This window comes from Rhinolophus sinicus, chromosome 3 (assembly GCF_057876585.1).
Source record: "Rhinolophus sinicus isolate RSI-liver-muscle chromosome 3, RSI-T2T, whole genome shotgun sequence".
NCBI classification, from domain to species: Eukaryota; Metazoa; Chordata; class Mammalia; order Chiroptera; family Rhinolophidae; genus Rhinolophus; species Rhinolophus sinicus.
Genome location: NC_142503.1, coordinates 84,713,623 through 84,736,549, shown reverse-complemented (window position 1 = coordinate 84,736,549; position 22,927 = coordinate 84,713,623). Strand labels below are relative to the sequence as shown.

The 22,927-nt window shown below is 34.2% G+C and overlaps 1 protein-coding gene across 5 annotated transcripts in view; it reads left to right on the top strand.

Moving 5' to 3' along the window:
• Window positions 1-22,927, top strand: part of CEP120 (centrosomal protein 120) — a 63,243-nt gene that overhangs the window by 23,308 nt on the left and 17,008 nt on the right. For all 5 annotated transcript variants that reach the window (XM_019728016.3, XM_019728015.3, XM_019728018.3 and 2 more), the window contains 10 exons: window positions 521-698; window positions 3,961-4,110; window positions 4,807-4,989; window positions 6,857-6,953; window positions 7,051-7,197; window positions 7,818-7,907; window positions 8,030-8,122; window positions 9,176-9,337; window positions 13,100-13,222; window positions 19,472-19,570. In XM_019728016.3, coding sequence (XP_019583575.3) covers window positions 521-698; window positions 3,961-4,110; window positions 4,807-4,989; window positions 6,857-6,953; window positions 7,051-7,197; window positions 7,818-7,907; window positions 8,030-8,122; window positions 9,176-9,337; window positions 13,100-13,222; window positions 19,472-19,570 — 1,322 coding nt within the window. The remainder of the gene's footprint in view (window positions 1-520; window positions 699-3,960; window positions 4,111-4,806; window positions 4,990-6,856; window positions 6,954-7,050; window positions 7,198-7,817; window positions 7,908-8,029; window positions 8,123-9,175; window positions 9,338-13,099; window positions 13,223-19,471; window positions 19,571-22,927) is intronic.

Sequence of the window (22,927 nt, the reverse complement as noted above, 5' to 3'; positions counted from 1 at the left end):
ATTACTTGGGTCACTCACTAAAACATCTCTGGTCTATAACAGGCTTGGACTAGACAGCTCTGTCTTTTCAAGTGTTAGCTTCTTGTTAGAACATGTCATATGTGCCAAAAATAACCAAAACTACTTTTGAAAAAGTGATGTGATTATATTTGCATTAAGTCTTAAATAGAACCCTTCAAATACTAAGTTCAGTTCAGCTGCCTCTTGGAAGTAAGTTAGTGCCTGCTGGGCTGCTGTCATACATAACTGCATTGGTACTGTATGCTATTATTTTTGCAATGCATGTGGAGAGGAAGCTCTTCTTTTTTTTTTTTTTTAAACACAATTCTGTAAAGGGAACTAAAGCCTGCAAAATTTGGGACAAGGCACTTTAGGATGTTTATGACTCAGTTCATATGTTTATAAAATCAAATAATTCCTTGCTTGAAGGTAAATAAGATGATATCTTGAAATTATTTGAGTAACTTAAGAGAAACTATTCACAACTTTTTAAAATTTTTTTTATTAATATCAATTTTAGCTATCAATCCTGCTGTACCTGCTTCAGTGGCCCAGCCAGTGACTATCGCCAATGCTTCAGAAACAGCTTCAGGACAGAAAATTGCTGTTCCAGCAACATCACACCATTTTTGCTTTTCCATCGACTTAAGGAGTATCCATGACTTGGAAGTCAGTTTTCCAATCAACTGTGTATTAAGGTGTGATTTGATTTTGTTTGAAAGTATTATTTTCTCAGGAGAAATGCCTTTCCTGTATTTGGGAAGTTGCAGAGAGAGAAATGTCATGAAAAACGTTATAGTATTTATTAAATCAGTGTACTAAAAGAGGGTAAATCTATGTCCTAATGCTTTCAACTTAAACCAGGGTGGCATTGGTGGTATGAGAGGTAACAATCGTAACTACCATATTTTGCATTGTATAATGAACACCCATGTTTTTTGGCCCAAACTTTTCAGGGAAAGTCATCTTTCATTTTAATTTTTTAATTCAAATTTGTGTTTGCTTACACTTAGGTATTTCTGTTTTGTATTATAAAGGAATTTTAGCATTTATTTTATAACATATTAATTATGGTACAAGAAATTTTATGTAACAAATAATTACAAAACACAAGAATAGATACAAGGTACGAGAAAGGTTATGATATTTACACATCATGTACGTCTTTGCAAGTTCCTCTTTAAGTTCAACAAAACCGATTATTGTATTCCAGGGTATTATTTTGTATACGGATATAGTTATTGACTTCTAGAGTTACACTTTTAACTCATAAGCATAAATAAAAGAATTAAAAACATTTATGTAGATACAGAATTAGTACTACCCATGTATAATGTGCATCCTTATTTTTCCCTCACAAATTTGGGCAAAAAAAGTGCATTTTATACATGGCAAAATATGGTATTCTAGTATAATAATTGCAAGTATTTATAGTAATTTATTAATAGTCCTATTTAAAATACAGTGACTCTTGAACTTAAAATGTGTTGTTTCTAGAAAAGGTGCCACAGGTCAAAATAATGGTAGTTTCTGATTTTTCAGTAAAAACTATTATAATTGGAGGTTATATTCCTAAAACCTACATTTTATAGCTGTGAATCTAAAAACCATACTTAATGCACTCTAAGTGGAATGTGTCCACATTTTTTAATGTAAAAAATTTGGGATATATATTTCAGTCAGTTAAATGGCTTTGCACAATAGTTTGTTTTTAGCAACATTACGTTTTTATAGACTTTTCTGGCTGAGATACAAATTAAATGTAATACAATAGTGTGTTTTAGTTTGGAGTATTTGGTTTCTCCTCATAAATTTCTTTGGAGCACACATTAGCATTTGTAATAAAGTTGTTGGTCTTTATGTGATTAAGGAAATCTTTGTGTCATCTTGGATTGCCATCCCGGGAATGTCTGCAACTGCACATTGCTTCCCGCTGTTATTTGAAACACACCTACCTGTCAGATGCATAAATCAACTCATACTTGCATCTAATTTTTCAATTCTTTGATTTCTTATGAAGTTGTTTTACAAAGTCCTCCAAGCTTTCGTGAACAATGGACACAATCAAAGACATCTAGCACTGAGTGTGGTTGTGAATTCATAGAATGGAAGTCCTTTCATTGCAGCTTAAGTTCTGCATTTTACCTTATGTTGGAGGCTGAGAATCGTTACTAAAATGTTTTTATTTGAAAATTGAAAGCTGAAAAAGGTTTTCTCTTACAGCCATAGCTTTTCTCAAAGGGTTTGTATAACACCTCTTAAAATTGTTTTTAGCAATAGAATCAATACTTATCCATTACTTCAGTTTTTTGTCTTTTCTCCCTTTACTACTTTAACTGAGATCTCTCTTCTGCTGATCTTAGGATACCTATAGAAGGTATTGGCCAGAAACATAGACACGGGGACGATCTAAAATTAGGTGCTGTGAAGGGGAAGCCTTGTACAAGCCCCCTTGGAAAGCACTAATAGTAGTTTTTGTGTTTCCTTCTTGTAACAGGCATTTGTTTACTCATCAAGTGCTCACACTGTTCCAGCAGTGTGCCTGGTATTAGGGGTACGTGAGCCATATAAACAAAGAGTTCAACCTAGTGAAGAAGACAGATTCAGAAATAAGTCAATATATGAGGCAGAATAGTTCAGTTGGCAAAGAAAATGGGAACAAATATTCTAAACTGAGGAAGTAGTTTTATGGTCCACTTAACATTATATATAATTCACTTGACAAGGACTACTGTATGCACCTGAAACTAATATAATATTGTATATCAACTATAATTAAAAATAAAATTTTTAAAAAGGACTACTGGTTCTGTCTTTGATTCATTTTAAGTTATTATTAAAAACACTGGCCATTTAACTTTTTCTGTTTGATAAATTGTATGTTATCATGCTTTGCTTTGGTATGAAATTGTAGTTTGCAATAATGTAATGGAATTTGCGAGGTAACACTTGTATTTGAAAAAGTCTGTGTTTCCTTTTTAATCACTACATCTTATAGTGAGGTGGTTGGGGGCTGAATTTCTAGAGCATGAACTCTCTCTGAGGTGACCTGATTTCATTGGATGTATAATTATATAGGAATTGAACGAATGCACAGGATTCTTCTTACAAGAAAAGCAATTTTTACCAGTGGGTTTAAATTCTGGTTTTCATAATGAATAACAAGATATTAACATGAAACTTAAGCGAGCATTATATCTTTATATTTGGCCTTACATACAAAATAAGTTCAGTAGTAGTCAGGCATTCTTCCATTTACCCTGGTGTCATTTTTATGATGAAAGAAAGAAATAGCGTTATATCACTCTGATTCATCTGTAGTACGTTTGAGTTGCTTTTATCCCTGATTCTCTGTTCAAAGACAGAATACCGTAACTGCATCCTTTTGGAGTTGACTGAAGGCTCTTTAGCTCATAAATGATCAGGATGTTATTGTGTAAGGAAAAATAGTGCTAGAAATTAAATTCCGCAAGCATTTCTTGAATGTTTAATATATGGAGGCCACTGCTTGTTTGTTCTTGGGAGTGCAAACATGGAAAAGATAGGACTTGAGCCTTCAGGGAACTCTTAAATGGGAGCTTGGTCTTTGTTTAGTAGAGTCATTCACATTCCTAAATCTTGGTCTTACTTGGAGTGTATCAAAATGACTGTCCCTTACTTATATGGTGTCATTGCCTTCAAAATACCCGAATTCTCTTTCTTTTCCATTAACATATTACCTGTAAAGCAAGTTGGGAACTAGTACCATGCAAATAATGCACTCTATAATTTCTGTCATTTTTATATCAACACTGAAAATAATTTTAAAGTTGGTGATAAAAGTAAAAACCGTAATGTATTTGTATCATTTATTTAAAAAATTCTATTTGCTCATAATATTCATATTATACTTTTTTTTAACAGACTATAAATTTTATCTGTAAACTCTAAGGTGTTTTGTTTTTTTTTCTGAAATTGTAGGTACTCATATCCATTCTTTGGAAGTGCAGCTCCTATTATGACAAATCCCCCTATAGAAGTTCGGAAAAACATGGAAGTTTTTCTTCCCCAATCTTACTGTGCATTTGATTTTGCAACTATGCCTCATCAGCTGCAAGATACTTTCTTAAGGTAATGTATACACTGTGTGTATGATATTATTTTGTCAAGTCAACTCTTGACAATATATATCTTATAAAAAAGAGGAAAACCTATAGAAACAAATGTACTATTAATGTCTGTGACATTTGTGCTTCTGCCTCAAAGTTTTATGTGGTTATGAAGGCTCTTTTCAGATTTTCATATCTTATTTGCCTAAGTTTAGATATCAGAATTTTGTTAAAACAATGTATGAGTAATGAAGGAACTTTGAAAAGTAGTCGTGCCTTTTCCTGATATAATATGTGAAGATAAATATGAACTATTTAATTTTTTATCGTTGATTCACTGAGTGTACCATATTATTGTTTTCTATTTTTTCATCTATATAAAATGGAGGTGTTAATCCAGCTCTCAGAAAATGGATTTGTGAAGAAAAATGAGATCTGGGAAATGTCATTTTTCTAAGTATCAAAATTCAAATCTGTGTATTATTTTAAAAGGAGGAATGAAGGGTAACTAAAAATTAACCATTTGTGGGAGTAATAGTGTTTGAAGGGTTTTCTTTATTGCATACAAAGAAATGTAGAAAATGTAATAGAATTTTCTGTTTGTTACCTGTGGTAACAAAAACAACTTTGACCACATTAAAGGAAGTCAAAGATTTTAATCCAGAAAAGACTGAGTTCAGAGTTCATAGGTATCAACACCCGTTTCTCTCTTCCTCAGGATTCCATTGCTGATTGAATTATGGCACAAGGATAAAATGAGTAAAGATTTACTTCTGGGGATCGCCAGAATCCAGCTTTCTAACATCTTGTCTTCAGAAAAAACTCGCTTTTTAGGTTCTAATGGTGAACAGTGTTGGCGTCAGACATACAGTGAAAGTGTGCCCATTATAGCAGCACAAGGGTAATGCATTTTGCAAAATTGGTCTTAGCTTGCTTTTTATTCCGATTAGCTCGATGCAACTTATCTTTTCGTATCTTTTTTCTGAGCTCTTCTTTGACCTGTGGGGGCTATATTCCAGTTTGCTCTTGAGCTTTCTTGTATCCGTTATACCCTCCCAAAATGAAGAATCTGTGCTACTGTAATACTATTTATTCAGACTGTTGTGTATTTCCCTTCCCTCGCTTTAGCCTGATAATTTTAAATTCAGGATCTTTTAATTTAGTATTTTTATGTTATTTTGTATTGAGAATAACTTTTTCTACTTGAAAAATATTTTAACATCTTTTTAAAATATTAAAAATATTTTCATATAAAAGTGTATCTATTTTTGCCTCACATCAAAAGTCTGAGAATGTTAGAAATGTTTGGCATGTTTAAAAACAATTGCCACAGTGAAAAGCTGGAGTTCACATATTTCAGACAAAATATATTTGTTGAATGATCTTTTTAAATTTACAATAGAAATTTAAATTCACTTTGACATTATGTCATGCCTTGATTTTTAAAGCATAGAGAAAGAAGGAAGTCAGGCTCAGTAAAAGGCCAAGATATAAAAGTTTCATTGAAGTATCTTCCCTTACTCTTGCCCATCTATAGCCACTTCTAGAGAGGGAAGGATTTAGTAAAATTTTTATTCACTTGGAAGATCTGGGAACAGGTGTTTTAGAGAATCAAATATTCTGGTTAACTGAAAGTTATTTTTGTTTCAACTACTGTTATTGAAAAATCTCTTAAAAATTAGTATTCCTTTCTGTCATCATAACTAGAATATACTGAAAATAATCAAATCATTACTTGTTAAAGTTATTTTAGTACTGTTTGTTATGAATATTAACTTTGATTGCCCGCCCTACTCGTTAGACAGAGAAGTCTTAAGAGACTAAGTGAAAACTTCAGATATGGTAGTGCTTCATTTTATTTTATTTCTTCTAAAATCTGTGAGATTAGAAGAAAATGGGAAAGTTGTTAATTACGAGTTCTAATTGTGTGGGATCCAGTCATTAAAGTTTGGTTTGACCAAGGGTTTATGAAATATTATTTAATTTAGATAAAGCCGTGGATTTTTATTGCCAAGATTTTATTTTCCTCTGACATTTTGTCTTGTTTTTATTTAATGATAAATGCTACATGCAATTCTATGTTACAGAGACGTCCTCATTATGATAAAAATAACATAATAGTTATTCTACCTCTAGAAATTATCGTGAGACAATGCTTGTATCCAGTAAAAGATTTATGTATGACTGTGTTCATCCCAGGAAAAGTGAAAGAAGAATTCAGACTAACCTATATATATATTCAAGAATAGGGGAATTGTTACTTTTTTTATTTTACTACATAAATTCTTTAGTATATTTTAGAGGCATAAAAAAATTACATTTCAAATGAATGTTTATGACATGAGAAAAATCTTCCTGATGTGAATAGGAAAAAAAGGACAAAACCGTATGATCTCAACATGCATGAATACATGTGTATCTACATACACATAAAACAAAGAGAGGAAGAAAATAAACTAAATTTTAGCAGTATTAACCTATGGGCAGTGAGATTTAAAATTTCTCCTTTATACTTTCAATTTCTCCAAGTAATCTACAGCTGTTATAGCTCCCTTTATAGTAAATGTAGGTATGGGCTTAATAGGGTATTTGTGATCAAATAAAATGTGTATGGAAGGTCTTGAGGCTTATAGAAGCTGCTACAGTTTCAGCAGCGAGTGTCAAATGCAAGTAATGTTGCCTACTCAATGCTATAGCATTGGGGACATAAGAGGAAAGAAATAAAAGTATTTCCATGAATTTTAATGTATTTCTGATTTCATTTGTAGGTCAAATAATAGGATAATAAATCTTTCTTACACAATGACTCTAGAAGATTACGGACTAGTAAAAATGCGTGAGATTTTTGTCTCTGACTCATCTCAGGTAAATATCACTGAATTATCAAATTACTCTCTAAAATGGATCTCATGTTTGGATGTGAGAGTATTTGTTTCAATATGCTTTTTTATTCCTATGTTAGGGTTTATCTGCTGTACAACAGAAGCCATCTTCTCTTCCCCCAGCACCTTCAGAAATCCAGACAGAGCCTCGTGAAACCTTAGAATACAAAGCAGCCCTCGAACTAGAAATGTGGAAAGAGATGCAGGAAGACATTTTTGAAAATCAGGTTACTTTGTGTTACTTTAAAACTCTATTTTTGTCTACTTGGTATAGTTTGCCTACTCCATAAGCTTTTCTCTCTGTGTTTCATGGGTACCCTACTTAATCCCTTTGAATATCAAGAATCCCTCACTCCTAAAATAAAATATATAGAGAGATATAGATATAGATATAGATATAGATATAGATATAGATATAGATATAGATATAGACCAAAAAAAATTAAACTGCAAAAGATTGGCAGAAGCCACTCAGAAGGATTCCCCTAAATTTAGTCCATGATTCTAAGGCAAAAGTAGGACTGAAGATTAGAGTTCAGAGGTTAAGAACTTGAAGGTTTTTTTAAATTTCAGGCCCTCATGTAGCATACCCTCCTGAAACTGGAATCCTCAGTCCCTAAACACGAGAGCTAGAAAACAAAACTTAGCGTCATGTACTCTCTTGAATTATACTCATATGAGGTATTACTTGCCTCGGGCATCTTTTTTGTTTTTTTTAAAGAATAAAATAGAACTCCTGAAAGAAACATATCAGTGATCCCTTAATTTTCTTTAAATGCAAACAACTGATTTGTTTATTTGAAATATTTTGAGTTTTTCCCTGACTTTATTTTTCTTCCTTTTGTAGCTAAAGCAAAAAGAACTGGCTCATATGCAAGCTCTTGCAGAGGAATGGAAGAAAAGGGATCGAGAGAGAGAATCACTAGTACAGAAAAAGGTATTAACTTGCATAGAAATTGAAGGAGGAAAGGAAAACTGATAATGATAATGTCTTGTGTATGCATTTTGGAAATTTTGTTTGGAATTTGGCGAAAAGATAAGGTAACTTTTATATTTCAGGTGGCTGAATATACTATTTTAGAAGGAAAACTTCAAAAAACCCTAATTGATTTAGAGAAGCGAGAGCAACAGCTTGCCATTACAGAAACAGAGGTACTATATTTGTCTATCAGATATCTTTATTTCACAGAATCCATATATTAGGTTTATACCATTTATTTCATTTTTTCTTTATACTTGTATAAAATATATTTCATAGAAATTCTTTCACACATTATGGAGAAAACTTCTGTTCAACTGAGTAAAGCATATTTTATATGTTAGGATGTGAGGAATAGGTAGAAAACTTTTTATTTGACATGGTTAACTATTGTTCAGCTAGCTGTGGCTGACTTCTGCAATAGCGAAGATATTTGGGTAACTTTTCCATTATGTGAAAGGAATGGATAGTTGCACTACCTAGAGAAAAGAGAAAATGTGGCGGGCTTGGGAATCCTGATTTTGTTTTCAGTAAGAAGGGAATATCCCTCTCTTGACCATTAAACATTAGAACCCAAGAATGAATGAAAACTTATATTAGTAGTAGGCCTAGTTAACATTTTCGTTAGGTCCTTACCTAAATTTTACCCTAAATACGTCTTTAAATTACTATAAAGCTCATTTCAAAATAATTAGAATTTCTTCCACGTTAAATTTATATGTTCCTTCCATACCCAAATGTGTTTCTTAAAATTATCTCACCATATCACCCTAGCCATATCTTTATATACTTTCTGGGATTTCTAAATTGATTTAGATGCTTAAATTTAAATATAATGTATAGTTGTTCCTAATACTAAGGCTCTGTTATCTTCTATATGATTAGGCAGAAAATAAGAAGTTTCTAAAAGAAAAAAAGAAACTTGGGCATATTTGCTTATGTAACAAAATGGGTTTTATTCAAGTAGGAATTTTAAGTGATTAGGGCATTTTCAGTTGAATTTATACAAGTCATATATGGATTCTGTATATACTTAATATATTAGAATTAAATGATTGAAAGTTTATAATTTCAGTGTACTTAAAGATTAACTCTCCTCTAATAACTGAAAAAAGTATGAAAATTGTAAATATTTTGAACATTTGACTATATATAAGGATAAAAGAATATTGAACAGTATAATGCAGCTGTAATAGGCCAACTCTTAAAGATGCACTTGTTTTAAGCTTCAAAGAGAAAGAAAGGAACTGAAATCAGAACGTGAAAGGAACCTGCAAGAACTTCAGGACTCTGTCCGTAGGGCCAAGGAAGATTGTGTTCACCAAGTAGAACTGGAAAGGTTAAAGGTCAAGCAGCTAGAAGAGGATAAACACCGACTTCAGCAACAGGTTGGATGAACTACCTGTCATCTCTTTACACTTAGAGTTTATCTGATTCTAGAAATAATAGATATAGTTCACTAAACTGTTATAAAAATTCACAGATAATTATTCACATTTATTGCACTGAGATTCAAATATACTTTAAGTTGGATCGTGTTTTCCTAAGTTAAAGCTGAGGACTATATTGGAATAATTTTCCTTCCCTTATAATTATTTGCATGAGATTGTATTACATTTCAGGTAACTTTCAATTAAAATGTTTTTCTGATAAATCTCCTTAACTGAATTCAGTTCAGTGATACATGAAATTCATCAATGTTTGCAAACATTGATGTACTTCATGAATCACTGAACTGAATTCAGTTAAGAACCTAATTCCACTGTAGAATTGTCGGTGCTCCTCTCCATTTCCTCGCCTCACACTCACCTCTCAAGCCATCCCACTTTGCTTTATGTCGCCATGGCTCTAGCCACCCAGTTGTCAAAGAAGCCACCAGTGCCTCAGTCACCAAGTTCAGCAGGCAGTTCTCATTTCTCATCTTACTCAGACCCACACGATTGTCCTTGTTTTGGTATATTCTCTTCTCTCAGCTTCTATAATGCCACTCTTTGTTTCCCTCTCCCTTCTGGCCACCCCTCAGGTTCCATAACAGGCTTATTTTCCTTTAGCCAGTAAAGGTTAGAGTTCCTCCAAATTCAAAACTTACTTTGTACTAAACAATCTTACGGATGCCCATGGCTTAAGAGATAATCCACCTCTGGGACTTTCACCTTTATATCCCAGGCCTTTCCTTTGCATTCTAGACCCATCCACCTGCTTTTTTGCCATCTCTACTTGGATGTCTTAAAGGAATTTCAAACCCAGTATGATCCTCCTATCCATACCTGAGCTTCCTGTACGTGTTCTTTATTTCTGTTCTTCCCGTTGCAGCCAGAGTGGTATTTTTGACATTTGGGAATCATGGCGCCCTCCTCTAAAACCTTTCAATGTTGTCTTAGTGCTCATGGGGTCAAGATCAGCATCATTACCTTGCCCCACAGGCCTCGGCATAGTTTGGACCCAGCCTGCTATCTCACCTCATCTGTCACTTTCACCTTTGCCTGTATCCCCGGCTGCACGGGTCCTCCTTTAGGGCCTCAAGCATGCCACGCTTGCCTCGCCACAGGATCTTGGTGGATGCTACCGTTCCTGGGCCTAGCTAGTGAACTAGACTCAGCCTTCAGTATTTGGCTGAAGCATCCCTTACCCAGAGAAATCTTTGCGGACCTCTGCTCCCCAAGTCTAGGTCAAGCTTTTGTTGTATAATTTTCATAGGAAATTATTCTCCTTTTCTTTTTCTTTGGTATGTTATGGCAGTTTCCTTTTATTTTTATGAGTGTGATAATTTGACCAGTATCAGATTGTTAGCTCCATAAAATTGTTTTGGTTTATATCTGTATGCCTAGAGCCCAGCCAGTCTTCGTCATATAATTGGGGCCTAATAAATATTTGCTGGGGGAGGGGGGAAGGACAAAGCTGTTAAAAATTAAGCTTATCTTTCCTGAAAATATTCATTGTAGATTAGATAATATATGATGAATGCCTCCAAAGTCTTCAGTAAATTCTGGCTTGAAGAATAGTTTCCATAGCAGTTCAGGGTCAGTTAGGGGTCACATTATTTAGGTGGTTATAAATACCATGTTTTCCCAAAAATAAGCCCCAGTTAAGATCATCAGCCAGGCAGACGCATTTAGTACGTTATGACGATGTTCCAGAAGATGACATGCCTGTATTTGAATAAATGTAGATTGTGTACATGAAAAAATAAGAGATCCCCTGAAAATACACCCTAGTGCATCTTTTGGAGCAAAAATTAATATAACACCCAGTCTTATTTTCGGGGAAACACGGTATGTATTTCATCGTTATGGAGATCTCATTTAAAATATGAAAGATAAAGTTGTAAAAGTAGACAATTGTGACAGGATTCACCAGTAATGCTTCTCTTCCACTTATCAGGAAGATTCAGTCATCTTGAGAACCAAGGCTTGTAACATTTAGAATCTCCAGGGGAGTTCTTGGAAAAAGCCCAGGTCTCTACCCTGTCCCAGACTGGTATAAGTAGCTTACATCTTTGTGGGAAGAACTGGTATTTTAGAAAAGTTACCCAGGCCACTCCTAAAACATAATCTAAGACCTAGGAAAAAATACTGTGGGGAAAGCAGAAGTTTCTGAGATGCCCAAATTGCTAAGCCCATGACTGTACACATTTCACATGTAAGGAAACAAACTTTTTAGTTCCTTACTGTGAACCAGGTTACAGGTACTATGCGTACAATGCTAACCAGACAGGTAGAAGGGATAGATAGAAATACTGTCACCAAAAGCTGATGAAGATAAAGTGTCTATTTCAAATACATAAAAGCAGTTACCATAACTCAAAAAAAATCAATGTAGTTTATGGACCACTTAGCAAAGGAAAATGAGCCCAGGATACCTAATAGCTTACTGCTTTACAACCTGATTGTAACCACAATAATTGTTTGTAATAATGTCTCTGAATGGTGGAAAAAAATACCAAGTTTATTAGGTTTTGTTTAAACTAGAAAAGTGAGAGAGTTTAGAAAGGTTCCTATTCAACTTTAAAAATAAAGGTTTGGATAATCAAAGAAGTAAACTTCTGTTATATGGAATATTTAGGTCTGGAATACCCATTACCTAAAGATGCTAGATAAATCCTAATTAGAATTGTTTGTATTTATTGGCATAAAACAAGAATTTATTATTGATAATTTAAGTTCCATTTTTGCAGATAATTAAGTTCCATTTTAAGTTCCATTTTCGCAGATTTTCTCAGTATTTCAATTTAGTTTATTTAAGTTTATTTAATTTAGTTTACTTTAGTTTATTTAGTTTATTTAAGTCTTATTTCTTAGTAAAGAGATCATAGGTTTATCTAATAATGGATAGTTATATTGGTTTATATTTTTGGAAAGCATCTGTAACAGTGCTGGTTTGCATTTGATTGAAACAAAAAAATCCAAGATTTGAAACGAACAACTTATATCCTCATTTTTTTTTTTGGTAGTTTTGAAACTATTCTAAGGGAAATTATAGAGTGTTTAGTCAAAGCAGTCTATCTCTTTTTAATTTAAGGAAGTATTGCCTGCTTTACATTAGATCATTATTCTAGGGGATGAAAAGATGTGAATTCTATTCATGCCTCTGCTGCTCACTAGCTCTTTGGCACTGCTTCAATTATTTAGCTTTTTGACCCTCAATTTTATTATGTATGTATATGAAGGGGTTGAGCCAAATAATCTTTAAATTACCATAAGTTATAATCGTATTTGAATTATGAAATTCATACAGTATCCAATTATAAGACTAAGAAATACTGCATTAAAAATTAAACTTAATTTTCATCGATAATCTGGTATGTTGATAATGTTCAGTCCTACCTGTGACATCTTGGTATAAAGTATCAGTATTTTTATAAAGTGACTTTTTCATTTGCTGTCTAAAATGTAACAAAGATGTTCCCATGATACTGGTTTTATAAGAAATGTCATACTCTTAAAAAGTTTTTGTATGTTGTCAATCAATTGATTTACTAAATTTTTAGCATTACTAACCATCTTAATTTTTTCATTCTACTTTGTTTTTAAGTTTTCTACTATGAACATGCTTTAGAATAAGAAAAAAATGACACTGTTGAATTGAATTCTGTAATATTAAACTTGACATACTATTGTTTTAAAATGGCTACACTTTGTTTTTTAATACAGCTTAAAGATGCTGAAAATAAGTATAAGATTTTGGAAAAAGAGTTTCATCAGTTCAAGGATCAGCAAAGCAACAAACCAGAAATCCGTCTACAGTCAGAAATAAATCTTCTCACCTTGGAAAAGGTACCCATGTCACTTATGGCAACTTAACTAGTCCGGATGATAATTTATAAAATCTGTAAATGACAGTGTGACAATTCACTGTAGTATTCTGATATCAAATGACACATCAGAGAATTCAAGGCACATGACAGTGTCAGTAGTTTGTACTGATTAGAGTCTTTGATTGCAAACAGAACGACTAACTCTAGGAATAAAGGAATTCACAAAATTGTCAGGATAGCTGAAGAACCAGTTTCAAAATATGGGCAGGAACCAGGGTAAGCAAGGCATCGCCTACCCTGTCACAAAACCATCTCCTCAAGATGCTCCATTGGTGCCATCACTGCCACGTCACTGGGTTCCGTAACCCGATTCTAGTGTCATACTGTTGAACTCTCAGTTTTGCAGTAGCTGCATCTATATTGTGAATATTCTTTCTGCATCTTACTACCCTTTGGATTCAGTGCCCCAGACAGGAACTTTTGTTTAACTCACAGACCTGTACTCTACTCTGAGCTTGGAAGAAGGGATATCCACCCAATTTGATTTCTGTGGTTGGAAGCCAGGTCCTGCCTCTCATTTATAGTGGGATTCCCTACAAACAGAAAGAATGTTCAGGTTTTAGGCATTAAAAAACATGTGATGTCCAACAGACAACCTAAGTTTGACAATATGTGCTCTTACATTTTTCAGTTTGATAATTTTTAGGCATTATTAAAAAGATATAGCATACACAGGAAAATAACACGGAATAAACAGGAAAATAACCTTTAGAAGTTTAGGGATTTCATTGTCAGCCATTGCCTATCTTTTCCCATTCAGCTTTGTGCGGAGGGCTTCCTTGCCCTATTGCTTCTGTAGATTCAGCCACTAGGGGGCACTAACAGAAAATTGGTGGACTGAAGTTGGGAAGATACTAGGGTAGTAGTTCTTTTCTTCTCTGTCTCTCTCCAGTTCCCTTATTTTCTCTGGCAAAGGTTGCATCTTCTTATGGTTCCATCTCCCACAAGATATCCCTTCTCTGTAGCTTCCTTTGGGCAGTCCCCACTGTGTTTCTAGCTCATTGGCCAGCCCCAAGTTTTTGGGTTCCTGATAGCAGGAACTACTGCTTCTGGGTACTTCCTTTTGCAGTCCCTCCTACCCAGGGGAGGTAGGGGCTTCCTGCTGTTGCCAATCTCACTATATCCTCTTTGGCATTTCTGCTCTTGCATGATCTGTATAACCAATTGCCTATATTAAATTACCTGTTTGAAAGACCTAGAGTGGTTTCTAGTTTCCTGGCAGGATGCTGATTGATACAGTTGGTTTTTCATTATCCAGCAAAGATGTGTGTTATTTATGACACCGTACTAAATGTGATTATGAATGATTCAAAAATGTTCAGGATAGAATCAAGTAAATAAGTTACAAAAGGAGACAAGGAACTGAAGAAAATTGTTATGGTGAAAGGCAAATGATAACAGTATCATCTAACTTTTTCTTACCAAATGCTATGAATGTAAAGGGAAAACAAAGTCACTTTACTTCAGTCAACATGTTAAGTATAACAAAGAAGTAAAATTGGATATGGGACCGAAAGGATAGGTGAAATTTTATATAGGTAAATATGTGGGTGAGGGTATTCCAAAAAGAGGTTGTATAGTTGTACAGAGGTTAAAAAGTCTATTGCATATTTGGATAATACCTTGACTAGAATCTAGAGTTTAATCAGTATAGCAATAGTTTCAAAATAAAAATAGGCCTGTTAAGAGAATGCAGGAAGTAAAGGTAATTTTTGGCTACGTGTGGGAAGACCTTAGGTACTAAGTTAAAAAGTTTATATTTTATCTGGTAAGAAGAGTCAGAGATTACTCTCAAGTTTATAAAATTGGCTTAATGAATGTTAATAGAAATGAAGAATTTTAATGAACTTTTTGGGGAAGTGGAAGTTTTAAAGAATTCTGGTTTTAGACATATTACATTTGATACGTTAGCAGAATAATCTAAGTGGAGAAATTCACTAAATATGGTTAAAAATGAGAAAGTATAGAGTAGGAAGAGAGAAAAAGGCTAGATACACAGATTTGGAAGTCATTTGAATAAAGTTAATAGCCTTGAAATTGTTTAAGAAATGTTTAGGAAGGACAAGTGAAAATAAAACTTAGGAGGAAAGTTCAGCTTCATAAACAAAAAGCAAGAGTCAGTGAAAGAGGCTAAAAAGACTTAGAGAAATAATAAAAAAAAAGTCTAGTGTGGCATCCAAAAGAGAAGTAATAAAAAAAAAAGTCTAGTGTGGTGCCCAAAAGAAAATGAGGAAGTAAAAGTCATCTCTTATGTAAGGGAAAGTCAGGAATGGTTAGGGAAAGGCCCTGTGTTTGGCAGTTAAGTCACTGACTTTTAAGAAGCCAAATTGCAGAGAGTAATAGAAAGTTTGGCATTGGAAAGAAAAGAAGTAGCCCAGGGGCCTAACACTGTTGAGAAAAGCTTATTGTGATGTAGGGAAATCGAAGGATATTTTTTAGATTGTGGATAAGACATTTGTAGCAAGGAGAAACTGATGCTTTAAGAGAGGAGGGATGGTTGAGCATAGATAGAAGAGTTAGTCTTTGAAAGAAGAAACACTACGAGGCAAAAAGTATGAATATATAGAAGATTTGGAGATCAGAATAAGAGTAGAGTAAAAAAAAAAAAAATATATATATATATATATATATATAGAGAGAGAGAGAGAGAGAGAGAGAGAGAGAGAGGAGGGTATTAATTAGCTGGTTTCTGCTAGTGTTTCTGAACTCCTTAAATTTTCTGCAGCCTATCACTTGTCATAGCGTCCTTGGCTCCTCTTTTACCCCCACATCTATTTAAAGGTAAAGTCTTGTTGATCCTGCTTCTTACACACCTACATAAATTCTTCACTTCTCCATTTTTGGCCTTCTCATTTTTCTACCAATGAACTTGAATCCAGCTAGACATTTCCTCTTTTGAAAAACCAAGTATTAAAGTGTTTGTGTGTATAAATATGAATTCTGTGATGCCTACCAGAGAGATCTGAAGCACTCAGACAATATCTCATCGAGTCTCACAAGCTCTGTTAAGTGGGTATCAAAAAGTATTTCTATTTCACCTTGGGAAAATTCAGAAACCAAATATCTCAAAATTGGAACAGAAGCATTATCTTATTAATCTTTTCTAAATATAGACTAGATAATGTCTACCATAGAAATTAAATTTTAAGTGATTTTTAAAATTCTCTCTTCCAACTACACTTCTACCAAAAGGATAAAAATCACTAAATATTAAAAGTATAAACAGCACCATGAATTTGAAAGAGGGGGAAAAATGCATAATTGACTGCCTCAGTATCAGATCTAATGAATTCATTCAGCATGGTTAAGTGCCTAGTAAAACCAGTCTTCTCGGCAACTTTGAAAATTCTTTGTAAATTTTTTTGGAGCCAGAAGAGGGCAGAATCTTATTTCTGAAGTAGTAACAAACACATACAAGCACAAAAAGGAAGACGTAAGTGAAAAAGTATCTAATTAAGTCTATAATTTCTGGTTATGTCCCAGAGCTTTTTTCTTTTGTGATTACCCATTGTCTTCAATATAACACAAATTTTCCCATAGTCACTGAAATGGTCTAAAAACATGTTAACATTAAGATACAGTTTTACCAAATGTAATTCTTGATTCCCTTTATTATGTAACAAGTGGCTAGTAGTTTAATGATTTGCTTTTAGCTAGGAAATGTCTTTTAGATTGCTTAAAAATAATTGAGACTTTTAAAAAATAACATAAGGAAAGCATAATTTTGTAGGGCATACAGAGGTTGAAGACAGAAGCTAAAATTTATGTATTTAAGAATATTTGGTGAGTATCTACTGTGTGTTCACCCCTTAGCGCAAAGGGGAAAATGAGAGGGAAAAAAAGAGTAAGAGAAATAGTACATGATCCTTTTGGGACCTCACTTTTAAAGAGTTTATAATATAATTGGGGAGATGTCTCAGAGAGCCTTAAATGATCATGTATAATCAAATACCAAGTAATATGATAGAAACTCTTTGCAATTCAGAAAAATCAATTTGGTTTTCAGAATATAGTAGTTTTAAGACAGCTCCAGGTCGAGGCAGAATTGGAGCTGAGCCTGAAGTTTTAAGTAAGCAGAGACGAAAAGGAAGAATTGAAAGGCTCAGGAAGTAACTTGGGCAAGGAGAGGGGTGCATAGGGGACCCCAACATAGTGGTTGCAGTAGAGGGTTTCCTGTTGAGGAATACCAAGAAAGTAGGTAGTGCAGGTAGGATGGAAATTCTGTTTTAGAGTGCCTTGAAACCTGGGCAGAAGACTTCAGGCTTATCGACACTGCAGGCAAGAAGTAGATCGTAGATTTTTCAGTAGAGAATACATTGATCTAATGGTGGTCTGCAGGGTTGCAGATAGAATAGGTTTGAGGCCAAGGAGATGAGAAGAGCCTGAGCTAAGGAAATGGCAGTAGGAATATAAAAGAATAAAACTGGAAAAATATTTCAAGGGAGAAATCTATATGACATACAAGTACAAAGGTTTCCCCCAGTCTCAAATCTACTCACAATAAGGGTTCTTAACTCAGTCTTTGGTTATGTGCATTTTTCTGGAAATTGAGTCCCTGTATTTCTTTAGCATCACAGGGGCATCTATCTGTATCCTTAAAAATAAAGTTTGGAATCATTGATTTGGTAATAGGAATAAATCAGAAAAACAAGGTTTGTGTCTCAGATTTGCTAGCTACAGTTTTTTATATTTATTAACTATACATGTGTTTCAAATTAGTGTGAATAACTGTGCAAGTGTGAATTATTTTGATAATCGTGGCAAAACTAATATAACCTCCCCAGTTTTTTTCTGGTGGAGTTAGTCCACTGGGTATAAGCAATCCCTCCAGGTTCATGCCTGTCCTAGCTCTCATCCTTGGGTCCATCGAGGATACTAGACTTTTTCTAAGACCCTTGATCACTTCTGTAATTGAATGCTACTCTTTGATCTCACAGCTATAAAAAGATTTTTCCTATTCCTCTGACATATGTCCTATTGTTAAATTACCAAGTAATGTGTATAAATCTTTGGGGTGTAAGTGAAGAAATCATCTTTGATAATCTCAGAGTATTATTCAATTTAAGATGTTTGAGTCAGATTTAAATGTGTTGACATTTTACAGCTAAAGCACTAGGGATCTGTAAAGCAGAAAAGACCTTGACTCCATGAAGTCATATATTACTGCAGAGAATGTTCTGGTCTTTTGTGAAGGGAATTTGGCAACCTGTTTTTCCTTTCATTTCATTTTCTTATGAGTCTTCTGAAGTTTGAATTTTTGGATAGTGCCTTCAGTTTTAATTTCCTGCAGAACGTTAGGAATTATTGTATGTATGGGAAAAAGTTGACTTGATATAAAAAATTAGACCAGTTTAGAGTAACAGTATTTTATTGTAATTCAGGCACATTATTACATTATCACTTAAATAGTAAAACTGTTGGCTGCATGAATTTGTTTGGTGCTTGGGTTGAAACATTGAGAGAGGACATTCCAAAACATAGCCAAGTTGGCTTTGGTTCATGCACAACAGATTGCCTGCTGCAAGTATAAATAACCTTATTTTTTTAATTGAATCACTTTCATGTTTTTCTTTATATATTTAAGGAAAAACAGAAAATAAAAGATGAGCGTTGTTAGGAGCATTATTTTTCTTTCACTTGGATTTAACATTCTTAAAATATTTTTGACTTTGTGCTCTTTCTTAGTAAACTGCTTTCTGATTAAACAGTTCACTGTTTTCAGCAGTCTACAATTTTTGCCAAAATATAGTTATAAAAGAATCTACTAGCTTTCTTAGTTATAAGACAAAATTCCACATAATGAACAGCTTCCAAAAGGAATAATTTGTTTTCTAAGATTTAGAGTGCCAGCTAGATTGGAATGCTAACAGTTAGAACTTATTTTTGTAAAAAAGAATGTATTTTTCATTCTGTGATCTTTATGTAATATACATGTTTTAAATACATTTATAGTAACTGTCTGGAGGTTAAGACTAATTCAGTTCCTTTCAGTATAGGCTGTTAGGCAGTAAAAATACGACTATATTTTAAACAAGAAAATGTTCATGTGCCATAATATTTATAGTAAATTATATAACAGTTTTAGATGATGTCGTATGTTACACTATATAAACTCTTTTCTTAAGCCAGACTCTTTGTATATATTATCTTTCAGTGATTGTACACAGTGGTGTAGTGTTTCACTTGATATGATTTTAATCACTGTTAGGTTGAACTTGAAAGAAAGTTGGAATCTGCAACTAAGTCTAAACTGCATTACAAGCAGCAGTGGGGACGAGCTTTGAAAGAACTTGCCAGACTTAAACAGGTATGTAGTTTATGTACCTGTTTGGATTATAACTGATGATGGATTATTTTTGTGTCTTCCCCCCTTGATTCTTTACAAGTTTGCAATTTGGCAGTACCTGTTATGTTCAGATGTCTGCATTTGAATCTCCAGTGCTATTTTTGAGATTGGGGCTATTTTTTTATGGGCCTTTTTTATGTGTTATATATAAGATCTTGCTTTTTTAAAATTAAAAACTGAAACTTCTAAGTCCTTTTTTTAATTGCCGATTGTCCTCTTCCCCAGAAGAAATTGGATAATTTCTTTTGCTTTCACTTATAAAACTATCATTCTTTTCCACAGTATTAATTTGTTTCTATTGGGAATACCTTTTGGGGGAGAAATTTAAGTATAACTTAAAAAACTTTATCATGTCCTCAAATTAAGAACGTATTTTAAATGTTACTCCTAGGAAGACACAGTAATTTATTCAATTAAAGAAGGAATCACAGGGAATTTTTGCATAATTTTACAAGAGTTTAAAAGTAATAGTTTCCTCAGTTCTTCTTACATGACATTTTTTTCCTTCCTGCTACTAGATAACAAATGCTGTTAGCTTTGTGAGGACTGTATCTTAATTTTGGGTGTAATTTCTTCAAGTGTTAAGATAAAAAAAAATATGAGCAAGATTTTTATTTTGAATCTACTTGACCTAAAATTTTTAAGGATCAATAATGGTTAATTTATTCTAAGTTTGGTGTTTTTTAATGTGTCAGTTTTATTGTGAATGAAATTTGGTACATAGGGTCTTTCAGATTTGTGTTTTTCTTAATGTGTCTCCATAGCCATCAGACGCTATTAAACATCTTTGTGGTATTGTACTAAATGCTCACCACCTTCATAAAGGAGTATGTATTAGACTGCTTGAGAATAAATAAGGTAAACTGTGCTATCATATGCTTATAATCTCAACTCATCTACAAGCTAAGTATGAAATACAGTAGTCCCCCCTTATTCATGGGGATACATTCCAAGACCCTCAGTGGGTGCCTGAAACCACAGATAACACTGAGCCCTATATATACATATACATACTGTTTCTTCCCATGCATACATACCTGTAATGAAGTTTGATTTGTAAATTAAGCACAGTAAGAGATTAACAATAATTAATAAAATGGAACAATTATAATAATATACTGTAATAAAGGTTATGTGAATGTGGTCTCTCCCTCAAACTATCTTATTGGACTGTACTCACCCTTCTTGTGACATGAGATGATACAGTGCCTACATGATGAGATGAAGTGAGGTGAATGCCGTAGGCCTTGGGACCCAGCCTTAGGGTTCTGTCAGGGTGGCTTGAACCCCAGCTCTGTGCTGCTGCGACTGGTCTGATCCCTGAGATGACGACTAGAGGCTTAGCAGGCGGGTAGTATATGCCCTGTGGATACACTAGACAAAGGGATGATTCACATCCAGGGAGGGACAGAGTAGCAGCACGGTGTGAGATTCAGCACACTACTCAGAATGGTGTGCAGTTTAAAGCTTATGAATTGTTTATTTCTGGAATTTTCCATTTCATATTTCCAGACCCTGGTTGACCATGTGTAACTGAAATCACTGAAAGCGAAACCTTACAGAAGGGGGTACTTAACTGTATTAACAATAGTAAATATTTCATATATGTTGACAGGACTGAGGATAGATAGTGAACAATCACATCCAGCACTAAGGGCCTCCTATATTCAAGGCACTGCCCTAGACTTTCAGATACTTGTATATGGAAAACAAAGGAAAGGTGTCATGGAAGACAAGGTGTTTGAGATGGACCCCTAGGGAATTGGTTGTGATTTAGGACTGTAGTGGGGTGGGGGTAGGGGTGTTGTAAATAATCAATAGCGTGATTATAGCAAAGAGGCATGAAGTCAGAAAGCATACACTCTTGAAGAAAGTGTAGAGTCTACTTAGAGAACAGAGAGGGTGACTTTAGATGTCATTTTAGGTAATAAGGACTGGAGCTTAAGTGGCAGCAGTGGGAACCGAACAAGGGACATGGTTCTGGTAGATTTGATGTAGCACAATGTACCTGATTGGAATGCAGAGTAGAAAGTCAAAGATGATGTGAAGCTCTCCAGCCTCCATATCAGAAATGTGGTTTTTGAGACAAAAAGTTGATTGCGGTGTGGGTAGGGGATAGGACTTGCAAGTTTGGACATTTTAATTTTTACAGAAAGAAATTCAGCAAGCAGTTAGAAATATGGATCTGATGTTGGAAAATATGGATCAGATGAAGGAGTCCTTTGCAGAATGATAAGCTATGACAGATAGGACTTAGAATGCTTACCTTTAAAAAGGAGGAAGGGGAAGCTGGTGAAGGAGACAGCAACTAGAGAGGAAGGGGAGGATAATTATAATGATACTGACAGAACAGCTTACATTAATCGAAGGCTTACTACGTGCCAGGTGTTGAGCTTTCATATCTTTTCATTTAATCCTAATAGGTAATATATAGCAGGGACTAGTAATCCCACTTTATACATGAAAGAAACTGAGACTTAGAGCAGTTAAGGAAGTTGCACATGAGCCCACAGGTACTAAGTGATAGGACTGTTAATAGGATTAGAACCATCTGACCAGAGTCCAGGCTCTTTCCCCTTTATAACGTTATGCATTCATTCCATAGAACCCAAATCCTGAAAGAATTTCCAGCAGAAAGTGAGCCATGGAAGACTTTAGAGATTTCTGACAGAGTATTGCGGCAGAAGTCATGGTTTAGCATATCCTAGCAAAGAAAATGGCATCACTGACTATTAGACTAACTCTGATAATGACAATTATCATTGACTTTGAGAGAGAAGCTAATACAATCATGATGCCAAGATATGGAGGAGTACCTGTGGAATCAGGAGCAAGGAAATAATGTGATGAGGGTAGCTGTTAAAAATAGCAATATACACATTCTACCGTAGGTAGCATAAATAGTTTAGAACGAGGCCTTGGAGTCAAGAGACCTGGGTTGTATCTTAGTTAACTACCATCTATTTAACTTCTCTGATTAGTCTTCTTATTTGTACAGTGAAGTTTTTCCTCACAGGTTCTGAGAATTAAATGTGGTTTTTAAAGCATTTAATACAGTGTTCAGTACATAGTATGCGCTCAGTAAATGGTTATTGTTAAAAGGAGATGAGCTATAAAGCTATTGTGCAGTGTCTTGGTTTCAGTTGATGGGGACCTGATGAGATGGTCGCTTTGGACATTGATGAACGGGACAAATATTGGAGGGATTTGTGACTGACTAGCTGTTCAAAGAAATGAAAGGCACCAACAATAATTTAAAAATTTTAAGTCTACAGAACAAGAGGATATTATATAGTGATAGCGATAGGGGAGTAAGGT